General features: G+C 37.3%; 1 protein-coding gene across 3 annotated transcripts in view; it reads right to left on the reverse strand.

Annotated features, from left to right (window-relative positions):
- The window catches only part of grm3 (glutamate receptor, metabotropic 3), a 74,122-nt gene that overhangs the window by 35,192 nt on the left and 22,915 nt on the right, over positions 1-16,015 (reverse strand). For all 3 annotated transcript variants that reach the window (XM_028449617.1, XM_028449615.1, XM_028449616.1), the window contains 4 exons: positions 14,562-15,052; positions 7,787-7,930; positions 2,552-2,821; positions 735-1,323 (listed from right to left, as the gene is read on the reverse strand). In XM_028449617.1, coding sequence (XP_028305418.1) covers positions 735-1,323; positions 2,552-2,821; positions 7,787-7,930; positions 14,562-14,873 — 1,315 coding nt within the window. In that variant the 5' untranslated portion in view covers positions 14,874-15,052. The remainder of the gene's footprint in view (positions 1-734; positions 1,324-2,551; positions 2,822-7,786; positions 7,931-14,561; positions 15,053-16,015) is intronic.

The raw sequence follows: 16,015 nt of genomic DNA on the forward strand, positions 1-16,015 counted from the left end.
TGTCTTTACTCAAGAAAGGAAAACCAGGTCAAAAATGCAAGGAAAGAAAGGAGAGGGAGAGAAGGTGCAATGAGGGAAAGCAACTGCTTACTCAATTCTTCAGAGGTGAGGTTTAAAACACATCATTCTTTGGCATTATAATATTTTGATTGAAAGGAACTACATGCACTCTCGAGCATTTAAATGCTGGAACATTCCGTTTGCAAATCAAATCTTAATTTGATATAAAATCATTTTAAAAAAAAAGGTTTGATGACTACATTTTGCTGCCACCACCAAGTCTTCAGTAAGTGGCCAGAGTGTCTCCATGATTCTAATAATTCTATATTTACCTTTTATTAACCAGATAAATATAGCAATATGATTAATATACTTTCACTAGTCACACAGTAAAAATATAGGCTCTATTAGCAAACCTTTCCAAACCAATTTATTTTAGTTTCAGGCACAGCAGCAGCAGCAGCAGCAGCAGCTGCTTGGTTGTGCATATACCTACTTCATACACGTTTGCTTTTATATATTCAATAAACCTCTAAAATATAGTAGAACAGATTTATAAAATTACAAGCAATTACTCAATAGGTTGTTGTGAAGGAAAAATAAAGCTTATATGATAATGCAAGAATATGTGTATAGTTTCTGGGCAAAAAAAAAAGAAGTGCACACTTACAGTAGGGGCCCAACAAGATGGTTTGTACCCAGGGCCCAAAATTTGGTGCAACGCCCACGCTTACCTGTGAAGCTCACGTTGAGGATGTAGTCCCGGTAGAGTTTACGCCCGTCCAAGGCCTTCATGCTCTCGCACAGCTGGTTGGTTCCGGAGCACAGGCTTCGCTGCATGTTGTGCAGAGCGAAGGCCATGGCGTATACTGCGTTCACCACAAACATGATCTTGGACTCTGGTTCGAAGCTGCTCTTGTCCATGGTTAGGTTGGGGTCACACAGTGGGTGATGAGGGGTTTCTCCCAGTCCGAGCGAGCACTGGAAGCGCTGCTCCCAGAACTCCTTGAACCAGGGGTTGCGGTGGTTTTTGTACGGGTTCAGACTGAGGAAGTAGTTGTTGAACTCTGAGATAGGATAGGCTGCCAGTTCAAGTGTGATGGCTCCTTCGGCCGTGACTTCATTTCCCTTGACGATGCTTTCCTGGGCGCCCCAGCCGTCGCTGGCCACCCAGATAAAGGATGCGTTGAGCCGGGCCGCAGCTGCAAGCAGCTCCCTGGCATCATCGCTACGGAGGAACAGAACAGCCACACGGGCATTTGGCTTCTGGAGGAGCTGACGGATTACAGCTTCGTAGGACTTCTTAGCGTTAGATCGTCCCACCTGGACAGATAAATTACAGAAGCACATTCCTCAGTATTATGAAGAAACATACAGATTCTTACAACACATAAGCACTGAGATTAAATTAATATGAATGTAAAGGAAGTCAGAAGGAATTCTTGAAGATGAGCTGGTGTGCTGCTGATAAGAAGTTTAATATGAAATCTCATTTCAGTGTAAGACAAGATAACGGAAAAACGACAAACTTTCAGGCTTCAACTTGACTTTTTGTCACTGTTACTTCCAAAGTTTTTTGCTAATACATCAATATGACATTCCAGAATAAAGTTCCATCCTATCAAACAGGAGTGGTTTCTTATTACTATCCATAGAAGAGTCAAAGTTTTTGCTAACACTTTACTTGAAGTTTTATACATAAAGGCTGATATTAAGCTGTCGTTATTATGACATGACACCTGTCATTAGCATGAATAAGGTGTCATGAAGGCTGTCATTAAGTGTTGTTCATTATCCTATTTACTAACCCTCTAACCCTAAGCATCCAAAGACGTAGCAGCCATCACAGCAAATGGCTAGAGCGATAAAACTGGCTCTCTTCTTTTTCACTCTCCTTAAAGTTATGAAGAGCTGACTTCGGTTGGAAAGAAACTTACAGTCCTCCACTGGACGCCTCCATATTTACTTCCATAAACACTGTGGGGTCATGGGTCACCTTAAGACCTCTTCTGCACATGTGGTTCACTTCAGGGTTGCATTGCATTCTTACTCCAAACTGATTGAAGATGCATTTAATATGTATTATTATTATTATTTAATATGTAATATGAACGATCATACACAAAAAAATTTGAGTTTTAAAAAAAAATCTGAATAGTGCATTAAGACGTGCAGTGTGAACGTAGTGACAGTGTACTGCGGTGTGTAGCTCAAGATGCAACGGTAATTAATGGTATTTATCTAGAGTGGAGTGATATGATCCGTAAGAAGTCGCAGCTCTGTTATAGTATATCAGCACTCTTAGAATATCTGTCGTCCAATCAAATCACTTGGTCGGAACTAACTGATGTATAATTGCAGATAACGACAACGTGATGTCAGCCCTATGTATAAAACTTCAACTTAAGCGTAACTAAATGTTGACTCTTCTATGGATGGTAATAAGAAACTACTCATGTTTGACAGGATGGAACTTAATTCTGGAATGTCATCTTGATGTTTGGAAGTAACAGCAACAAAAAGTCAAGTTTGTCATCATCGTTTGACGTACTTTTTCATAGGTGGCGATGCAGATGTTCCTCATGCGGGCTTCTTGTTCAAAGGCCTCGATGCCAGTTTCACCGTAGTCGCCCTCGGACGCCACTGTGGACACGTACGTCCAGTTAAAGTAGCGAAGTATCTCGGCCATGGCTTTGGCCTGGTAGAAGTCAGGGGGCACGGTGCGGGCAAAGAAATCGTAGCGCGTCTTATCACTTAACTTGGCACTGGTTGAAGCGTAACTGATCTGAGGGATCTGGAAGAGCCTGAGGAGATTTGCAACCTAAAGAGAAGAATACAGTGAGATGTAAATCTGTTTATTTCCTGCCACAGATATTCTAACTATTTTGCACTGTTCAGTTTCCGCTTCTCTGGAATGATCTGTACTTAGTGCTGTTTTTTTATTTTGAAGACAAAAAAATTCCTGAAAAGCATGAATTTATAATAATGTGTAATATGAATAATTATTTATTCATATTGCACATTACGTTAGCACACATTGATGGAAACAATAAAGACTATTAAGTTGTTTAAGCTAATTTATTGTTTACATTGATTCAGTCATATGCCAATATCCATTTAAATTGAAAAACATTGTCAAATATTGTTATGCGATTAATTAAGATTAATTAATTACATAGTTCTTAATGAAGCAGAGAAATCCTAGCTTTCTAGTTCCACTAAATTTTGTTGTTGTAATGCATGTTGATGATTTTCAGCACTTTTCCTTTCCACTCCATTATCATCAACCGTATACATGGAAACCCCAGAACAACTTTGTCACTTTATCAAAAGCCAGTGAAGGACATTATGTATTAGAACAGCAACCATTGAGTCGTAGCTCAGTGTGTGATGGCTGTGACCAACTTTCATGTTTCAGGTAACAGAGTGGAATGACCTTCATCATTCAACCCAATGTTAAACAAACAGGAATAATTCAGCGCTGCTGCTATGGAACATTAAGTGAGACACTGCTACCTTTACACTACAGGATCCCAAATGTGCCCCTAATGAAAATCCAACCCATATTTGAATTGTTGATTTCAAGTAGGATCTGATAAATATTTGATCTAGTTTGATTTCGATTTTTGTTTATTTTTTTTAGTTAATGAAATACTTTTTTTTTTTTTTTTAATAAACTACTTTTTATTTCTAGTATAATGAATGTGTAATTTGAATTTTATTTTGGCAGTCTAAGTAATCAGCTGAAAGGGCGTAGGTTGAGACAAAAGCAATACACACCTACCCCATCACAAAAAACAAAACTATAATATATAATAATGATAATATCGCTAATTTTACAATACACATTCAATATATATTCTACACAATGTTTTTTATATACACAGTTTATACATGCACATCAAATATACAGCATATAAATATGTACACACATACACATATACATACATACACATGCATGTATACATGACATGCACATAATAATAATATACTACTTAATATTTACTATACAAGTTTCATCAGTTAAATTTCAAATACAAAATATAGAGTGGCAACATTTAAATGAATAATATTATCACAACATATATATTTTATTATGTTTATTACGTATTCATATTATATATTCACATATTTTCACATAATCAGAACATCAAAGTATTCTTACATTCTTTATACTGGAGATGTACTCAGATGTATGTACTCACTAGGGGTGGGACGAGATATTGTGCAATGGTTTAATAAGACTTATTCGCACATCAAAAACTTGGTCATATTGATTTGATCATTTCTTTTATTTTTAACATTAATTTGAAAACCTGAAAAGCTCTAAGTTAAATAAAAGCATGACTATCCTCCAAGTGTAACTTTCTCTGTTTTTTTTCTTTTCAAAATATTGTATCTCTTGCGAGCCCAGTCTCCTGCTTCATATCGTCCCACCTCTAATAGTCACTGATACCGAGAACCGATACGAGCACCTATTAATGTGAATACGGCTGCTCCATGAAATACTATTTTATCCAACTTAATTTTTAACATAAACAAATGTACCGTATTTAGAAAAATGAAACATCATATTGGTGTCGGGATAATCCTAATTTATATACAATGTACACACACACATGCACTCACACAGGCACATGTTTATTCATCTGTTTAATCCGCTCAGAGCTCGTCATCCCGGCCTTTCTTCTCTATATTTCATTCATGGCTCAGTCGATGAACAGTTTTGACGGCGTGTCGGAATCTCATTAGACTAATAATGAGGAAGATTAGAAGACAGACGAACAAACAAACACGTGCTGACGTGAATGAGGCCGAGCCATTGCAATTATCAACGTAAACACAAAAGCACGTGGTGATGGTTCCTCGAAGAGTTTTTATGTCACTCGGTCACACAAAGGTCACAGAAGGTCACGCTGCAAAAAGAATTCCTCCATCACCTGCTGCCAAGTTATAAACATTTTAACTTTTTCTTTTATTGTGTAATGCAGTGGTTCCTTTTTTGGGTTGTGACCCCATTTTGATATATCAGAATCAGAATCAGAAAAACTTTATCAATCCCAGAGGGGTAAATACAATAGCAAAGAGCGGCAAATAAAGAAATAACAACACTAATAATAACAATATACACACATGCAGAAAAAAGGAACCAAAGAACACAAAGAAAAGGTGTAATATTATTATTATTATTATTATTGTTATTATTATTATTCCCTCAGATATTTTTATACTATATTAATATTTTTTAAACGAGATTTATATTTTAGGAGGTGAACGTATAGAATACAATTGTTTGAGATTGTATGATGGTGTTTTAATATGAAAAAGAATTAATAAAAAATCCAAATTTGTATTGTTATTTAATTATTTAATGACAATTTAATTTTTATCTGTAGTTTCTTTCCATATATTCCAAAAATACAATTGTGATAACAATTATCATTTACTAGCAGGCAACCCCATTTGAATTCTGTGCGACCCCATTTGTGGTCAAGCCGCAGTATTTAAAAACAATGGCGTAATGTGGGAGCATTATTCGCTGGTTTCCATGAATTATAGTTGATATCTTTATCAATCATATCATTGATTAGGCGGTTGTTTAATACAATAAGTTGGAACACAACATCAAACATGTTATACAGTATCTGCTTGAGATAATAACTTTCAAACACTCTGTTTATTGACATTATTAGAACAGTCTGGTGCAATGCATTGTGGGATGTTGAGTTCTGTAAACGAATACATAGAAGTCTTTTTAACTCATTCTTACTATAATTTCTTGTGTTTGCTCCAAAATAAAACTTTGACAAAGTAACTTTTCAACCCATTTTGGCTGTTTTTACTGACAATGGAGGATGATTATTTTGGGATTCACATGGAAAGATTAAAATCCGGCCGAAATTGAATGTCTTAAGCAATAATGGGAGCAAACTATGGAACAGGAATGGAGTTAACCAATCCCTGTCCTCCTTTTCTGGAGAAGAAACTCAAGGACTTCACTTCCCACAATGCAATGCACCAAACTTTTCCAACAATGTCAATAAGAGTGTTTACAGTGGAGATAAAAACATGATTTTGAGCAGCAATTTCAACCTTCATCATCTTTTTTCAAGCAAATTACTTTAGATTTATTGATGCACGAAACTTAAATTATGTTTTTATGTGATAAATAAAATGATAATCTCCAGCAGCTTCAATATTACCAACCGGACTAAAAAAAAAAGTGCTACTGTAGTTAAATAGCCATTTTGCTAATGCTACTTTAAAAGACAAAACAAAAAATACCTCCCGTTTAAAAGTTATACCCTCACTATGGTGAGAGTTTTGTATATTCACAAATAAGATTTTCACATTCATTTTTCAGATTTTCACAAGTGTTTTTTTTTTTTTTTTTCAGCTTTTCACGAGCTTTACAGATTTTTTAGGGAAACATCATCCACACATAACTTACGCGTGTGAAAAATCCATGTGAAAATTGTAGATTTATTTGTGAGACAAATCCCTGTAACTCACCAGTTGAATACAGTAGCTGGATAGAAAATAGAGCAGAGTTCAGATCTGTGCACTAAGTAAAGATGGTTAAAAGCCAATCAGCACCGTCAACAAAATATGGCGATAACAAGCTGTACGAAAGCTGAAAGAAAAAAAGGCTGAGAAATGTGTTAACAATTTGTGATGTGAGGAAGAAGGAGGAGGAACAGAAGATGGCTGAGGTCAGCAGACGCTGAGCTCTCCCTAAACTGCCGTGAGGGATGCCTCTGAATGCAGATAAAGAAAAGAAGGAGAGAAGAAGAGCAAAGCATAGAAGCTATACATAAAATTATCAGAGAAAAAGTATAAGAAAAGTGCACACAGAGAGAGAGAGACAGTTGCAGGAATGAAGGATTTAAGGAGTGATAGGAGGAGGCTTTGGTGCAGCCACAGAGAAGAGAGGGAGAAGGAGGTTTTATGCTAAACTATGTAAATAACACGGCTCGGTGATGAGAGCTACAAAAACAGAGGAAACACACAAACACACAAAAATGTGAAGTCACAAACTATACATGCACAGGTACAGCAGATATTCCAGTAATTCACAGTGTTTGTGAGAAGGAATGATGATCGACAACTGTCTCAGTTTAAGAGCTGTATATATATATATATATATATATATATATATATGTATATATATATATATATATATTTGTTGCATTTGTTATGTAATTTGTAATTATTTATTGTCTGTTTTGCTTTATCTGTCATTTGATGCAGTGTTGAAGACCCCCTAGAAAATGAGATGATTCATCTCAAGGGGCTTATCCTCCAAATAAATACATTTAAATTTAAATTTAAACTTTGCAGAACATGCTTTATCAAAAGAAGGGAATAGGTTTATGTTGGTGTGTGTGGGTGTTTGGTGTTGGTCTCTAGTGATTATGTAATTCATACTGTATATTTGTGTTAAAATTATAGGTTGTTTTAACAATTAATGGGATTGATATGTAATAACTGAACTCTCTCTTGGTCAGGTCTGGTCAGACTGCCCTAAGCAGGCCAGATAGCATCGTACACTGGTAGCATTCACCAAGCTATGTTATGACTACTGCTATCAGCAACATACATGACACTGAGAGCACTGAACAGCAGCAGATCTACTGAGGCACACACAATGAAAGCTGGTTTACCTCTGAATCCCAGACTGGTCTGTTCCTCAAAACCCTTTGACATATTAAATCATGTGTCCACATCTGACCAGCAACCCTAAAGCTGGACTCCGTCTCATTCATCAAAACCGCCACAACATTACCTGTATAGAGACGCTACTGTAGGATCCTCCAATAATGGCTGAAATGGCTAGTGGGCTGTCATCCTGGAGAGCGTAGGATCCATCCGGACAAATGAACTCGTTGTCGTCCACCTTAGTGAGTGAGGCTCTCACAAACTCCAGAGCCTGAGCAACAAAAAGAGCAAATTATTTGTTTTTATTTGACCATGTGACATCTTTTTAAGCCCCCAAACTATTACTTCCAGGGAACGTGGAATAACTTTTGAACCAAAAAAGGCCAATACCGAGTACTATTTCCTGTTGTTTTTAAATATTCAACTAGACTTAAAATCTGAATGTAATGTAATGATGACAGACATCCATTGTTTTAAACAAAGTTGCATCCTCAGGCATGAATGTGAATCCTGCAGTCAAGCTGTTTTTACATTGAACAGCATACATTTCTTATCAGAACAAGAACAGTCATTAACATATATCGCAGGCCAATTACTTAAAATGTAAATTACATAGAAATCATGTCAATGATCACAAATAATTTAAATACAATAAAACAAGGCATTCATACAATAAACATCGTAAAACAAATAAACTAATACAGGGGCGTACAACTAATTTTAGTTCAAGGGCCAAATACAAAGTAGTTTGAGGCGTGAAAACACCCCCCGCCCCTACTGTGCTCCGTCTCACTCACATGCACAAGTGCCGCTGCTCCAGAAGCAGACCTCAGCTGATCGCTTGTATTGTGTAGAAACTTTGCCGTCTTGTGTCTCATTAAGCAGTAAGTAAACACTAAACTTTATCATTATACAGTACTGTATATGTTAAAAAATGTGACCAAGAACTCTGTTGTAACTCTGTCACCGGTGACGCGCTTTGAGTGTGGGCTCATGCACGCGAGGGGTCGAGAATGAGCAGGGACACGTGATTGGTAAAAAAAACACACCGTCTTTTTTCATTGGTCAAAGTTTTTACAGATTTACAGCTGCTACAGATGACAGATTTCCTTCGTTCCTTTTTCAGAGCACATAAGATCTTAATTTCTGTCAGGACATAAAGAAAATGTCAACCAAACACTTAAAAAGTGTATGCGGAGAAAATCACCTACCCTCATATTTTATTTTGAAATGAACGCTGTGAAATGCATGTTGCACAGGAAATAGAAAATATATAGATTATATATATGTGTGTGTGTTCAACAGCTATTATATTTATTTGGTTGAATTGTAAAAAAGAGTGGATCACAATTTAAAGATTGAGTATTAAGCTATTTTTCACTTATCTCCCTTTGTTCAAAGAACCCCAACAACATAGTATTTGAGGATTATTTTCCCAAACTCGCTATAAACAGGCTGTTTTGAGGCTTTCATGCATATTCACGAGTGGGCGTGTCTATAGACAGACTTAATGCCTCGCTCTTGAGGGAGCAATTTTCTTTTGCTAGCCAAAAAACTTCACATTACAGTAAAACACATGGCTATTTAAGCAGCTATTGTGATTGTGAGTTTGTCTCAGCACTGCTTCACGGTGTGTTTATCACAGCAGCAGCTGTTTCAAACACTCGCCAGTTACTTTCTTCTTCTCCTCATCTTTATCAACTACAGGAAGAGTGCATTTAAGATGATAATCAATTGTTTTGTCCAACCGCTGCGTTACATTGAGTTACAAACACGTCAGATCATGTCAAAGGCGATACGAGGCGGTATAACGAATACTAAAAGTGGAACAGCTTCCTGGGTGCTACTCCGTGGCTGCCCACTGCTCCTCAGGGAGAGGTTAAATGCAGAGAACACATTTTGTGTAAGTAGCTTCACATATATGACAATAAAGTATAATGTATATTCTATATTAAATCGCAGTGTTTGTTTTACCTGTGAAGTAGTTTGAGAGGGAGGAGCTCACATTCTTATAGGGTAGGAGGAGCCAGGATTGCCAGGAGGAGGAGTTTCCGCGATGTGACATCACAACACGAGAAAAATCCAACTCGCCCGTTTGGAGCTGACTTTTTACAAAATGTGCAATAACAAGGGAGGGAGGAGTGAGGCTAAAGGGATGTATATCACTGTAGCAAAACCATTCTAAAGTTGATTTTTCACAATACTGCCCCTTTAATGACCGTGGCAAAATGTGGGTCCCAGGGTGAGACCAGTTGAGGACCCCTGGTCTTTATCTGATTAAAAAATAATCTCGTGCAGCTTAAAGATGTTTATCTTTAGCAGCAAGAAATTTGTTTCCTTGGTCGCTTTCTGCTTCTGGCTCATCAATCTGCTTCTTTTTCTTCTTCTGGGTGACGATCACGGTAGAGAAAGTTGTGCATGAGCAGAACACCATGTCTGAGTCCCATTGCGCTAATGAGCTTGATCGTTAATCGCATTATCAGGATGAACTATGGAAAGTCCAATTCAGCCGAGCTCACTTGTTTACATACATTTAAAAATTCAGCTGCTATCAGACTAAGACATTTATTCTGTTTTCTATCACTGCGTGTCAACACACTGACTGTTTCATTCCTATAAATGGCAGCTGTATTGTTAGTTCAGGGGCCAAATATGAAGTAGTTTGATCTTAAGTGGGCAGCAGATTTTAAGAGGTTAACAAGCAATCTCAATGTTAATGTCCCCAAGTTTGCACTTTACACAACATATATATGATACATAAAGTATATAAGGCGCCGACAACGTCCAGGCAATAAGTGACTGATGTCAGTCCCTGTAGGGGTTTTCTCTTTTAAATTTCATTGATTTTGTGATCTTTATTTTTATTTTTATTTTGGGAAATTATGTGAAATAATTTCAGGAAAACTGAGTTTTTTGAACAATTTGAGATTTAAAATGACTGCAGTCATGTAATAAAAACATGGATAAATTGCGATCCTCCAAATATTGTGGAGTTTCATTGAATTTGTGTGTTTAGAAAGGGCTGAGAGATCTAGGCAAGGCAAGGCAAATTTATTTGTATAGTGCATTTCATCTACAACTGAAATATTTAGTAATTTTCTCTTACGCACCCTAAAATTTTATGACCTTGAGGTAATAAAGGTAGTGCATGCGCAGAATGCCACGTCTGAATCCCATTGCGCTAATGGGCTTGATCTTTAATCGCATTATCAGGGTGGGTCTTCGAACTACGTAAAGTCCATATCCAGCCGAGCTCACCTGTTTACAAACATTTAAATATTTAGCTGCTATCAGACGAAGACATTTATTCTGTTTTCTACCACTGCGTGTCAACACACTGACTGTTTCCTATAAATGGCAGCTGTCCCGTTGATTTATTGTTTTTATACCTTTTTTTTCTCTTGCATAATACAGTTATATCCTTTAATGTGTTTTTTTTTTCCTCAGCTGATCATGTCTGTCTGTCCCATTTTTGTTTCCCTAAAGTTTTATTACCCCGAGGTCACGTCCCCCTGCTTAGAGGATCCTTTCGCTATTTGTCCAAATAAAGACAATCCTGTCTCATTACCATCTGTTTATGTAAATTGATCCAACTTGTGTCACTAAGTTACCCACGGAATAGTTTGTGATTATTCTTCCTACAAGCGCTTTTACTCTCGGCACTAAAATCCGAACTAAAATAACGTCACGCCAATCATCGTTCATGGTTAGACACATGAAAAATAATTGGAAAAAAAATCAGGAATAATCCATAAAATCTCATTGTGCGGGGTGGCTGTATGCATCATTCCTAAATAGCAGAGCAATAAGACTTTATTTTCCTTTTTTCCCCCTGAAGACGCCAAACCCCGAGGGGAACGAGCTGTGCTTTTTATGATCGGCCTCATTTCCTTCATCAAATAGCTTCTATCCCTTTTTATTTCTCTCATCAGGCCTTTTCCATTATCATTGCACCAGAGATCCTACACCTGTTTGGCTCAAATTAAATTGATTTATGCTTACTTTTCACCTGGAAATTACCTTCTATGAATTCTTATATTAGCTTAAAATTGGCCATGGACAGGTTGCATTTATTCGGTTGGAAATAATGACTTCACTTTGAAGTTTTGAATTGATTAATTTAATTTGCCTTATTGTGGAAATAATAAAAACCAAACAGAAATGATTGTATCTGTACTATGCACTATTTAACTGCTGCTGGAGATTATTTTTTCCATCAGATGAAGCCAAAAATCATTTCGTGCTCACCACTTCTCTTTTCTTGGACCACTTCTGGTTTTATTCTAGAGGTTTCAAATACTCATTAGGTCTTACTTTCTATCATGTTCAGTAACAAAAAGGGAATAAAAAAAATGCTGAAAGACATTTTTTATTCACAGAGGCAACGCCGGTGTCGGAAACCAGATCAGGTTAGAATTTAATATTTTCTTAAACTATTGCACAGAAGTGATGGTGTCTGCTAAAGTCAGACTAGCTAAAGGGTATCTAAACCCTGAGGAGTGGGCTGGGAATAATTTCAAAATGCGGTGATTATGTTAAGACACGCCCAGTTTAGACTATAAAAAACAATGGCCACTGTTACAGGCCATTTTTTAAATTCAGAAATTGTTATTCCGAATTAAATTATTCGTAATTAAAGTGTACTGCTGCATGTTTACATGGAAATAGTAATTCCGAATTGAGGTTTACATGGAAAACAAGTTTATTCGGCTTTATTCAATTCTGCTTTATGTCTAAGGGTCGGGAAGGGTTCTGATTGGACAAGGGGCAAATGTGACATAATCACATCTATCGGGTACAAACCTTTTTTTGTTGACTTCAGAATAGAAGACCACACGAGAACTGTTTTCACTTTCATTTTGATTGTAGTTTTGAAGCAGCGGCTCAACAATAACAGACTGTATCACTTTGGTCAGCGGAGCAGGAGCAGGAGACAGGAACTAACCACCGGTAAATAAAGCCTAGTAAAACTCCTGAAAACAATAACCAGGAATAAAATTTGCTCCCTGGTAAAGATAGTAGCTCTAACAACTGGTACAATGACAAACTCATATTACAGCCTGTGAATGCAGTATCGACCCACATTTACTCCGTCTTCCGGTTTTAGTATCACCATCCAGTGACGCCTGTTTCGTTTGCTGATGTCTGTGTGAATGTCCGCATGTTTATGCCTCCATCCATCCACTCTTTTCATTATATTCATGGGGTCTATTCTCCCGTCTGGACTTAAGCACTTTTGTGCGTGCCTGCAGTTAAACGGTTCTCTCCTACGCGTATTCCCTGGTCCAGGCTGCTGACACGCCCACCGCGCGTAAGGAGCCAAAAAACACGTATGTGTGAATGAAGGCGGGCTAAAGGAAAGGTGATGGCATTTTTTTGTGCTGTCTAGTTTTCCCAAAGCTTGTAAATGTCATTGAAAGCCGTGAAAATGATAAAGTGCACTTTTTCTTTGAAACACGTTCATTGATAAACAATATAACAGGTTGAATTGATCAGATCATTGATCAGATTATTGCAGAGTGAGGATCGGCCACAATCTGTCCAAGTCACAGTTAAAATCTCTCTCCTTGATCATCATCATCATCATCATCATCATCATCATCATCATCATCCGTGCACATTACATGACATCGTCATCATCATCATCATCTCTCATTAATGTTTCACTTATTTATTGCAGCAGAGAATAGTGCGCAGCCAGAAACAGCGCTGCTGCACGGCTTTTTGGACTTACGCGTATGGGAGAATAGACCCCCTTGTCTTTTAAGGCTCTTATTAATTAAATAGTCTCGGCTCTGGTCCCTTTTTGAATTATATCGTCAACGCGACTGGCCGAGTAAGCACAGAACGATCGGAATTAATTTAAAGTGGAATTAAACGCTTACAAGAAAGAGGAATTATTTAATTTGGAATTAAAGACGGAATAAACCAGCCACCTAATTTGGATTTAAGTTTAATTCGGAATTACATTTGCATTCAAAATTAAGTGTTTACATGGTCAGTTCAAAGAATATTTAAATTCTATTCTGAATTAAAGAGGGATTAAAGCTCCTATGTAAACGTGGACAATCTATGCTATGCTAACTAGCTACTCAATACTCACTTTTACAGATCAAAGCAACACAACTGACAAAAATGACACAAACAAAAAATGACACAATAGCTAAAATCCAGTATTAAGATGCATAAACATAGGGTAAATAAATATGTAATGGAGAGAAATGAAATAAAAAAACAAGTAAAAGTCAAGATTTTGCCAATCAATTTTGATTGACAGAGAATAGAAATGTGTCTTTAGAGATTATTTGAATGAAGTCGCAGTAATCCAGTCATGTGTTAATAAAAGCATGGATTGTAGTCGTAAGATCACTATATGTCAGGTAACCCTTTACTTTTGATCAAATCCTTAAATGGTAAAAAGGTCTTTTAAACAACATCGCAATCAAGTTTTAGCCATCAAATATTACACCAAGATACCATACTGAAGACCAGCTGTAAGAAGCCACCAATAGCAAAATAAATCATAATAGCTGGGTTTCAACCCATAGAGGGCAGTCACTCTGACATTTTTACAACAAAATGCAACAACAAATTGAGTATGTCAAGCGTTAGACAAGAATCAATCAACAATCATAGCAAATACATTTGTTTTCAGCAGAAAATAAAAATTGCTTTGGGTTTTCTTCACACTAAACACCTTTGAAACTATTTGATGAAGCTTATTTTTTACTCATGGAAAATATGTGGAATTTTAAAATAATCTGTGTATTTATTTCGTTTCAAAACCAAATTAAAAAAATATTTTGTTGAATTTTTATTATTAATTTAAACGTTGGACAAAGGGGGTACTTGGATTCAGAAATAAGAGAAAAGGGGTACGAATGTTTGTGAGGCTCACTCACCTGCTCCAATGCGTAGGTATCCCTGGAGCAGGTGTCCAGGATGTGAACTCCAAGTGAGATGCCTGGAAGCAAAAAGCTGTCCATGTTGATCCGATCTATGGCAAAAAGCATGGCCTCCAGTCTCTGAATCCCCCGGTCCTCGTTTACACGGCCGCACTCCTCCACCCCCGCTCCCTTTTCATGCACTGGGAACAGGCCCCCGAGGACCAGGTCGCCATCGATCCGGATCTCCCGACGCGACGGTGGTGAGTCTGACAGCAGAACTCCTTGACACATGGTGACTAGAACCAGAATAGGAACGCGTAGCACCATGTTGGGCTAGGATGTGGGTGGAGGCCCGGTAAGGAGTGATGGGTGGAGGTCAGGGGAGAGGGGTAACAAGGGTGGACCGCAGTGGGGCTGAGTGCTTGGGTCGGTTTGTGGCCCGTGAAGCAGTCAGGGAGATCTGAAGTGGACCACACATGGAGGACAAAACCATCTGGGCATCAGTTCTGCTTGTAGAGAACAGACAGGGAAAGAGGAGAGGAGGCAACAAGATTATCACACAACACAACCTCTGAAAGGCTTTTCTACTTCAAAGATAAAGTCGAAGCATGACTACTGTATATAAACCACTGTAAACGTCTGATACACGAGCTCAACCTCCTCACACAACAGATCAGGAAATCGGATCTGTGTTACCATTATTCCCTGCTTGTGGTTTGTATTCCAAGTGTGTGTGTGTGTGTGTGTGTGTGTGTGTGTAGATGTTTTCTGCCCACATTGGATAATAATAGTGTGAAGACCAAAATGTGTTCTGTAATAAAAGAGGCCGTCTGGCAGCAATGAGATGAACAGCAAGCACAGCTGAGGCTACTTAGCATCGCTTACAATTCAATTAGGGCTTTGGATTGTTTGGTAAAAAAAAAAGGTTAAACTTGAAGGTGTTATTTATTGGTTTCTGTTGCTTTAAATCAAGTTTTACCACAAAAAACCCCCACAAAACTGTAGCAAAAGTAAAGCATCGCAAACAAGGAATAATTGACAACCAAATTAAGCTAACAGCATTTATTGAAAATGTGATATCAACCAAAACAAGCTGGATTTGGTTATACTGTTGACTATTAAACCTTTATATTTGTGTATATTTTTTTTTTGTATACTTTATATGTCTATCTATCTATCTATCTATCTATCTATCTATCTATCTATCTATCTATCTATCTATCTATCTATCTATCTATCTATCTATCTATCTATCTATCTATCTATCTATCTATCTGTCTATCTATCTATCTATCTGTCTATCTATCTATCTATCTGTCTATCTATCTATCTATAATTTAAGTCAACTAGTACTACTAGTAGCACTAAATTGTCTATTACTAGATGATTTAGCTTTACTAGGTTTACTCACACCCTCGTGCGCCAAAAAACTTTTACTAGTAGAACAAAATGTTTGTTTAGTGATACTA

This window comes from Gouania willdenowi, chromosome 6 (assembly GCF_900634775.1).
Source record: "Gouania willdenowi chromosome 6, fGouWil2.1, whole genome shotgun sequence".
Lineage (NCBI taxonomy): Eukaryota > Metazoa > Chordata > Actinopteri > Blenniiformes > Gobiesocidae > Gouania > Gouania willdenowi.